This window comes from Natator depressus, chromosome 9 (genome assembly GCF_965152275.1).
Source record: "Natator depressus isolate rNatDep1 chromosome 9, rNatDep2.hap1, whole genome shotgun sequence".
NCBI lineage: Eukaryota > Metazoa > Chordata > Testudines > Cheloniidae > Natator > Natator depressus.
In genome coordinates this window covers 16,354,069-16,363,934 of record NC_134242.1, presented here as the reverse complement: position 1 = coordinate 16,363,934, position 9,866 = coordinate 16,354,069, and the positions used below count along the sequence as shown (strand labels likewise).

At 43.4% G+C, this 9,866-nt stretch overlaps 1 protein-coding gene across 1 annotated transcript in view; it reads right to left on the bottom strand.

Moving 5' to 3' along the window:
* Positions 1–9,866, bottom strand: part of SLC7A14 (solute carrier family 7 member 14) — a 64,484-nt gene that overhangs the window by 5,254 nt on the left and 49,364 nt on the right. Inside the window, exons 5-7 of the mRNA XM_074963581.1 lie at positions 7,807–7,953; positions 6,651–6,859; positions 5,406–6,283 (exon numbers count right to left, since the gene is read on the bottom strand). Coding sequence (XP_074819682.1) covers positions 5,406–6,283; positions 6,651–6,859; positions 7,807–7,953 — 1,234 coding nt within the window. The remainder of the gene's footprint in view (positions 1–5,405; positions 6,284–6,650; positions 6,860–7,806; positions 7,954–9,866) is intronic.

The window sequence follows — 9,866 nt, the reverse complement described above, 5'->3', positions numbered from 1 at the left end:
ACACCACTACTGCAAGTCTCACACAACAGCAGAAGTAAAACAAACTGTACCCACTTCAGCTCTTTACCATGGAAACTGCAGGGGAAATAATTAAATTTAAGAGAAGCTGCCTTTCTTTAGTAATTGCCTGTGGCTGGTAACTGAACTGATGCCATGTAAGCCACAGGGGAAAGTTAATTAAATCTAGCAGACTTTGTTGCTGTTTTGAAGTCACCCTTGATTTAAAGCTGCAGAAGGAAGTCATTATATTTGACTGGAACCACAGCTTCTTAAGTGACAGGGTACAGCGTATGGCTATTTCTCCTGAGAGTCAACAAACATTTGTGTGTGTGACCTCCAGCCTCAAAATCATGTGTAGCAGCTACTGCAAAAGAGCTATATTTTGTAAAACAGGCTCCTCCGAGATAGACGTCTCATGTTCCAGGGTGTGAACTGCCTGCAGAGGTCAGGAATAAATTATCTCCCATGAACAACTGAATATGATCACAGAATTTCTGAAGCAACTGGGTGTTGGCCACTGCCAGAAGTAAAGTACAGTAGAGTAGAGGATTGCCAATCATAAGTGTTCAAAAACAAGGAGTCAAGTCCACGAAAAAAGAAAAGAAAAGAAATCATACAATTGACAATCATACACTAGATTTAAAACTTAATAATTTGGGGGTTCTTTTTATTTGCCTTTTATCTTATAATTTTTGAATCTTTAGGTGTCATATTTTCAAGCTTTTCTCTGCAACTCTGAGGCTAGAATCATAAGTCTTGTGATATTTGGTGTTTTTTCTTAAAGCCCCAGCTCCTGGAGTCAGGTGATTATGTGAAAAGCTCAGCTTTCATTTGAAAAAAAAAAGAAAGTTTCTATCCATCATGACTGTGGAGAGAAGCTTGAAAATGTGAACCCTAAAGGCTCCAGCACTACAAGGCAATCCAAAAGACCCCAGAATATATTATTTTTCTTAAATCTCATGGTTTTTAAGCCAATCTCATAATTTTAGGGGGCCTGACTCATGCTTGGGGTAGGTAATACTTAAAATACTGAAAATTCCACTGACTCCTGCTTGCATAAGCTCAGAATTTGGCTGTTTTTACTAAAATGCTCACATGAAGCAAAAAGGCTTTCTGTTCCTGCCACTGAGTTCCTCATCCCCAGTCAGTCTGGAGTATTAAAAAATAGATGAGCCAGGGTCCTGGAAATCTCCTGATATGGTTTAAAATTATGGATCCTGCACCACCAGATGGTCTGTTTGTTCATAGAAATTTAATGAAGCTGCAGGTCTGAGCCCTGGGAAGTGCTAGTCTGCACTCAGTCCAATTAAATCCTAAAAATACATCTTGTGAAGCTCTTTTGTGAAGCCCTCTGCTTACTTTACTGCTCAGCTGCACAGGGCTGCTTTGAAATAAAAAAGCCAAAGCAAAACAAATTAAATTGTTTATCACTATTTAGATTCTGGGTGAGTGCTGTGGAGCTACAGAATGTACTGCACTATTTCTGGAGTGCAACAATTACTCAAGTGTGCCTGATTGGGAAGTAGGGAGAGAGAGAGCACCTTTGGGACAGGACTGCTCAGTTCCCAGGGCTCTCAGGACTCAGGGGAACCTCTGGAATTTACGTAATTGACCTCTTTTCCAAAGATTCTGTACAGTTCCCCCTTTCTGAAGAGTACAGAGCAAGAGGGCACTCTCTCTGCACAATACACTCCAGATCCTTAGGAAGAAGTTGAGGTTTTAGGATTGTCACCTGCCCTCATCTTGGCTTTAAAGCTGAGGTCTTTTTTTTTTCTTTTTTTTAACCCAGAGCTCAGCTGGAATTCCCATCCAGAAGCTGAGAGCACAGGTCAATGCTCCATTGGGTCTGCTGGGCCTGAAGAGGATGACACATCCTCATCTGATGCCAGAGAGAATCAACTTCATCCAGTGAAAGTGAATAAAGTCTCACATTGTAATTAGGAACAGAGAAAACACAGGCACTGCCGTATTGGATAAGACGAGTGGTCCTTGTATCCCATTAGAGATGCTTCAGAGGAAGGTGCAAGATACCCCGTCTCAGACAAATCATGGAATAACCTGCACATAGGAGAAGTTCTTTGCAAGCCCCAGGCAGTTAGTGGCTGTGTTATGCCCTAAAGCATAAGGAGTTATATCCCTTATGCTTATTTTATCGTAATGTAAGGTAAATGTGGCTGTTCTTGTTATTCATACCAATGTCTCATTCTTTTTAGATACTGTTAAGTTCTTGGCTTTGGTTATGCATTGTGTAAAGCAAAACAAGTATTTCCTTTCCCAGTTTTAAATGTGTTTCCAATTATTTCATTGGTGTTCCTTGTTTGAGTGTTATGCGGGGGCAAATAGGAAGCATCTAATGCCCTTCTCTGCACCACTCGTTAAATGCTTCTATCACGTTACCTTTTATTTGTCTGCTTTCTAAACTATAACGCTGCACATGGCGGTCTTTCTGTTCCTCTAGCCATTTCTGCTGTCCTTCTCTGTACCCCTCCTGTTTCTGTTACAACCGTTTAGAAATGAGTGACCAGAACAGAATACAGCATTTTCCTATATCAAGAGCAGAAGGGCTTGTCTTCACTGCAGAGGTAACTTGAGTTGTAAGTTGAACGGAATGTTACTCCTCACTCGAGTCCTGTCCACACACAAAACCCTTAGATCAAGCATGGTGGTGCTTTCAGCTCTAGCTGCCTGGCCCGTCAGCGGGTATAGGCTAAAATGTCTTACTGCTAACTTGACTCCTTTATAGCATGGATGCAGCTTAGCTCCACTTGAGTGCTGCTAGTCCTCCAATGCCTTCTAACAAGTTCTTCCCCAATTCATCAGGAAAGGCTCAGGGTCCTGCAGAACCATGGCATGTGCCCCCAGGAGTCTTAGAGCCACGCACAAGTGATTGCAGCATCAGTGGAAACACAGCAGCATGAGCGTTGTTTTGCACTGTGGCTGCACTCCCGTGAGCCAGGCTAACTCAAGAGGAGAGACTTGAGCGTAGCTAGCTCCCGTTAACTCTGCAGTGAAGACGTACCCTAAACGGTGCAGAAGTCTGGCCTGAGATAAGGAATGTTCAATCAACTCCTGATAGCTTGGGAGTGGGCAGAATATACTATTGGTGAAGCTAATTCTTTGGCTTGTTACTTAGGCCTTTTGGAAAAATTGAACCCAAATCTGGGTTCAGTAACTCTTGTGCTGACTATGGTCCTGATCCTGCAAATTTGACCCACATGATCCCTTGCGCCTATGGAGAGTCCCACTGAAATCAACAGGACTTTGCAGGCACAAGGGGCCCATCCACGTGGATCGGGGGCTATGACTAGAAATGTTGGAAATGAGCTGTTACACTAAGTAACACAAGCTTATCAATTCTGCTATGTGAGTTACCCAGCTATTCTGCAATGAAGAGATCAGGACAGTGCTTAGAGCCAGTTTAATTTGGCTGTGCCCTTCAGCAGCTATACAAGGGAGAATAATTCATTTCACTGAACAAACCAATTTATCTCTAGCCATCTCTCTGGTGCTCTTCTCCTGCAGGACATTCCATCAAACAACTTCAGGGGTTCATTTATGAGAAACCAAAATTTGAACCAGGTACCCAAATTATTTTTGGAAAAAACTATTAAAAACTGGATTTAGTGCAAAGTCTAACTCCTAAAACAGGCAATTTACTTGCTAGGGAAAGCAGCCTCCAACCTATGCAGTGCAGGTGAAAGATCAACTGCTGAAATCTGCCCTGGCCCTGCAGTTCTGTGATGACAGATAAGGGAGTGAGACCCACACAGCTTTCATGGTGGGTGGGACAACCGGTCCCTCTGGATTCTTTTATAAACAGGAAAACCTGCCTGCTGTTGATAACATATGTGGAGGGGGTTTTCATTGTTGATTGTTTTTCACTTTTAGTCAAATGGAGTAAATTTCTACCAATAAAAGCCGTTGATAAGGCCGGGTTTTGCAGCTGCCAGCTGGAATGGAAATGTTCAAGTGGCACCCAGCGGCATCACTGTGATAAACGCTGAGCTGCTCTTCTTTCCCATCACAACCCCTGGTAGGGATGATGATGATGATGAGAAGAAGACTGCTTGAATTTGGATTGGGCTGACACACGGCGGACAAGCCGTTGGCTCAGATGTCAATCATTGTTCCTCTTTAAAAAAGGCTTAGTCTTGTAAGCAGAATAACATTTAGCATACAACTTCCCAACTCTCGCCCTGTGCCATATGGCCACAGTTGCAATCAAAGTAGGATCCTGAGCTCTGGTTGGATTGGGAAGGGGCTGTTGGCAGGACATTTGGGGCAGGAACAGTCTTTTTGTTCTGAGTCTGTACAGCACCCTAGCACTATGGGGTCCATGACTGGGCCTCATACACCCTACCACAATACAAATAATAATATTCCCCATGAGGGGTCCTTTACTCTGGTATTCTTATCCTGCTTTGGTTCTCTATGGCCCAGATTTGTTAATCTTCTGGACATGCTATAAGGCCTGTTTTTTCCCCCTGGACATTTGGAGAGGGTGGGCTGGTAGATGTGGGACTGTTCTTTTGATTATGATGATAGTAGGGGGTATTTATAGGGGGGACAAATGTAAATATTTCAGTGGTGGGAGAGGAGTTTATTGCAGAGATGATCATTTTAATGTTGATACTGAATGTCTGAATGTTTGTAGACGTGCCCGGACAGCAGAGTGGGAGGTGGAAAAAAGCAACCATAAATAAATAAATACAAACATAAACATGAATGCTAACCTTTAAGCGCTGGCTTTAAGAGAAGGTGTTGTATGATGGTTAAAGTGGGAGACTGTGAACCAGGTTTCCTGCCTTCTAGTCTCCAGCCTGACACTGGCTCACCCTACAGCGTGCATAGCTGGAGTTGCAGTGTGGTTGGCTGCATAGATGGTCGGATGGCAAGTAAGACCTGGATTCTATTCCGGATTGTGCCTCTGCCCTGTAGGGTGACCATGGGCAAGGCACTTCACCCCTCTGTGCTTCAGTGTCTCTGTTTGCAATATGAGGATGATGATGCTAGGCCACTTCCCGGGGGTGCTGAATTAATTTGAGTTTTTAAAGTGTTTTGGGATCACAGTTGAAGATGCTGCAGAGAATTGTGATATACCCTAGCTGACAACTCAGACTGGTTAGAATGACAGCGTGGCCCAATTTTTCTAATTAGTAAAGTTCCCTTTTTGGGTTTTTTTGGGGGGAATTTATATTGTATTCAAAAAATCTCCCCCAAATAAGGGGAGAACATGGAAAAAAGAAAAAATGGGGACAGAAGAACAGAAAGTAAAGAAAAGGAGGGGATGGGCAGGAAGAGTGGGAGGGAGGAAAAAGGAGAGTGACATCTAGGTTTCCATCTGCCAGAGAAGTTACTTTTACAGCTCTTTTAAAACAGAGTCACTTAAAAAATCCAAGACTTACCCACAAAACACCAGACAGCAAATCGGAGCCATGTGATTGTGGAGAGCTTCAGCATGAGATAAATATTCACCAACATGGCAAATGCAGGGACGAAAGGGAGACAAGGTGCCATATATGGCAGCTTTTTGGGGTTTTCTGGCTGTTGCAAGATCACAAATACCAATGCAATGATGAGCAGGACCATCAAAACCACCAGGAGAATAGCCCACCAGCTCTCGTCATAGATATAGTCTGCACCGAAAATTATGAAAGAGCAGAAGATGAACATCAGGACGAAAAGTAGGAGCACACAGGTGGTGACAGTGCGGCCAGTAGCTGCAGTCGGGCGATCCATTTTCCCTGGCAGTCCCAGGTGAATCCTCATTGTGTAATAACGTGGCCCTATTAATTTCTTCAGCTTGATGAGGTAAATGTTTTCAGACTCATCTGCCTCGATTCCTGAGGTCATGTCAACTGTGCCATAGTTGGGGTGGTTGATGTTGTAGGTGGGTTTATCTGCTTTCCCAATTAGCATCTCGTTGTCACCCAACGACGGCAGATTTTTTGCACCGCACGTGTTGGTGAGTGCGCCAGTAAACTCCTCCCCTTCGCTCACTGGAGAGCAAGCCTCCTTCTCACAGTCAGCTAGAATCCCTTCCTTCTTCTTGGTGTGTTCCTCAGAGAGGAATTTGACAAAGCCGTCAATGTCGCTCTCTGGCTGGTATCGGAGAAGCAAGACACAAACAGAGACCAAAGTGTAGGCCAGGAGTGTGCCGATGGACATCATTTCTATCAGGTCCCTTAGGCTGACCAGCAAGGAGAGCAGTGCTGCTAGAAATCCTGAGACAATACAAGCCACCACTGGAGTCTCCGTGTAAGAACTCACATGGGACAAGAATCTGGAGTGTGAAACAGTCACAGAACGTTAAAACTGCACACAGTGGAGGCTCCCTGTGACAGTAACACTTACCTGGATGCAAAGCCGCGGTACTAGGGTATGGAGCTAGACTAAGCTCTAGTATAATTGCTTCTCTGGGTAACATTCCAGTGCCTGACCCTCCCAAAGAAGTGGCTATAATGACAAGGGAACTACCCTGAATTTTGGGTAGCTTGTAGCTCCAGGCAATCTCAGTATAATCTGAAGTGCACATCAGTTCATTTAGGGTGAAATTCCCATTGACTTCAGTGAGAGCAGAGCCTTTAACTTGAACTCAAGTCACAAAGCATCAGGGGGCAAAAATAAATGACAGCAAAAGCATGACTCACCTGAAGAGCAGCCCATCACCAGCCATGGCATAAATGACTCTAGGCATTGGGAAAAGGGAGCCCAGCAAGCTCACTGTCAATCCTGCTACAGAGCCGATGGCAACGATGAATTTAGCGGCATAGAATCCGTGGGCTACAAACATTTCCATCAAGGGGGATTCAGAATCAATGGCAGAGTATGGCACCATCAGAGTTAAGATTACACTCACCTATCAAAGACAAAAGAAGACACCGAGGGAGGAGTGGAGGAGTATAGAGGGTTGTTCTTGACTGCAGCTTATATTTCTGCCGAGGACCCACAATGGACGAGATCAGTTTCTCAGTGATGAAAATCAGAAATATTTAAAATGCGGTTTCAGAAATGGCCACACATCCTATGTTTCTTATATAGCATACTTAAACCATTATTTGCAAAGGACAAAATATGGTCTTCACTGCAGAACAATTATCCAAATGAAAAATAAATGAAGGGACTTGGCTGGTAACTGCCATGATTAAGGAAAGAGGATAGCCTGGTGGCCTCTGGATAGGTTTTAGGTAAAACAGTTAGAACAACATTTTCCCCCTATGACTCACTCAGTTTTGTTCCATTACCCTGAAGACAGATGTGTGTTTATTTGGATGCCGAGTAGCAGAACAATGCTTCTGCCATTTCTATGCTTGCCACCCCCACCCGTTACTGCCTATGATCTATGGTCTATGCTGCCCTGGGCAGTGTCCCAAATTTGTAGCAGTGGAAGTGGTTCCTCTTCCAAAGATGCAGCTTGGGAAATGTGTCCTGCATCTCTGGTGCTCTTCTTTGTTTTGCTGCAGTCTTACACACTGACCTCCCCTTTGTATCGGATGATGTAGATTATGCATGGGGAAAAGACAGGCTGTCACATGCTGTCACATGCTCCATGTAGCTGGCACAGGAAATGGGATCCCCATCAGAATGAAACTATCTGAATCCTCCGCCTGGAAACAACAGACTGGGAGGTCAAAGGGCAGCCACAGAAAGACATTGATATAGTCAAACACATCCACAGCTGATGTAGTCATGCACATCCACCAGAGAAGGAAACATTTGTTACATGATCTCACCGGCACATTATCTCACTAAAGAAAGCAGCACAGAAGCTACAGGAGAGAAACGTTGTATGTATTTGGTACTTACAGATACATATGCTGTCAGGCACGTGACCAATGAAGCCGTGATCGCATAGGGAATGGAGGTGTTGGGACTCTTAGCTTCTTCTCCGGTGGTGGCGATTATGTCAAAGCCAATGAAGGCATAGAAACAAGTAGCTGCGCCTTTTAGCACCTGCACAAATAATTGATTTAATCAGACACAGGAAGGAAAACTAGTAGAATGAGAGATGCCTCCTTGTATTCCCCTCCCCGCCCCCATCAAGGGCTGGAGGATCCACTGTACTTTTACATAGGGGTGAGGACAGAAGGGTCACCAGGGCCATGGAGGCCTCCAGTAGCAGCCATGGAGAAGTTCCATTACCAACCCATTGGCCTAAAGGGAGGCTTTCCCTTAATACTTCCTCCTACAGAGTTTCCCAGCGCCGAGCCGAATTATTCCTGCTGGGGAGTGGATTTTGGCTTCTGTGAGAACATTGAAATCAGTGCCTAGTGGACCAAATCCTACCCCCCTTTAATGTGAGTGGAAGTCAATAAGCCTATGTAAAGCAAGGCAGATGTGGCTCAGAGTGTATCTAAGTTTTCAAACACGGATGCTTAAGCTAAGGAACCCAGTTCCATTTCAACTGGACTTTTGGACACTTAAAGGCTGATCTGAGTGCCCAAACTGAGCCTTCTGATTTGGGGCCTGCACCTGGGAGAACCAAGAATCCAATAATTTAATCTAGTGCTTCTCTTTCAACATGCAGCTTGAACATCATGCCATACAATGAAATATCTAGAAATAAAAGAGCATTCAATAAAATTAAAACAAAAAAGTTAAACCAAAGCTAGGAGAGCCACTGGATTTGAGAGTACTCAGATTGTTCTCCACCCTTTGAGGCAGGAGTCCCTGTACCGTTTGCAGGCTGGTGGGGTTTGGGTTTTCACTAAAAGAGAGTCATCTGCAACTGACTAATGCTTGACACAGATCTGTAGTTATGCAGCCCCTGAATCTAATGACAGATCCTGACAGTGACAGATGAGACAATTAACCAGTTTTATATAGTCACTTGCTTTCATGCTGTTAGAATCCAAATCTGATTAAATTAATAGGGATTTGTAACATTCTCACACAGTACATATTAGCAAACTTTTTAATGTGACAGCAAAATGTGCTGATAGACGGATCAGAATAGATGTAATCAGATGTGTGGAGCTTTCAAAATAACTTCTGTTTTGTATGGAAACTGCAGCTGGGCTAGCAGCACCCACTGGGAACCCTTGGATGAAGAATTATTTTTACTGTTAAAAAATTTTGTGTCTATTTTCTTTAAATATACAATATTATCAAGGACAGTTATCAAACCAAGGAAACAAACACTGAAGCTTGTGCAATGGCTGAAAATTACAAATAAATGGCGAGTTGTGATTCAAATGGAGAGCAACTCTTTATTTAAATACAGACATGGAAAGAATTTGCCTTGGCTTTCTGTAAGGTATTTTATGCAAGACTGACAAAAAAGGTAATGATTTTAAAGTGTTGGTATCTCAGATAGACACAAGAAGCGGGTTAGTTTGCAATGTCTATCTATCTATCTATCTATCTAGCAGTGCACTAGAGGGTAAAATTCACCTCTCTGCAGAGGGCCTCTGCACCACTTAAGCCTCATTTAAATCCTATTTTAAAGGACTTAACTGGCCTCATTGAGGCCTCATTGTGGCCCTCTGCACAAGAGTGAATTTCACCCTAAACACAGAGACTGCATGATTATTTTTACAAAATCTAAATTGGGGGCCCAAATTTAAGCTGATCCAAAACCCATTTGATGGGAAGGTTCCCATTGACTTCAATGGGCTTAGATGAAGCCCCTTATCCCTCTAAATTCTGTACTTTTGCCTTGAGTCTTTCATAGGTTTGAATACAAGAGAAATGGCTGTTTTTTCTATTTCTCTTTGTTTATTGTTCCTAATATGTGGTGTAAAAAGGCCAAGCAGCTTCAAAAGATAAATGTAATATATGCTCTCAAGGGGGCTTCTTTCTTCTCTTTAGGTTTTATCTAGCAGAAAATATTGATTTATTTAAGAGAAGAGGGAGGAAAAACATCA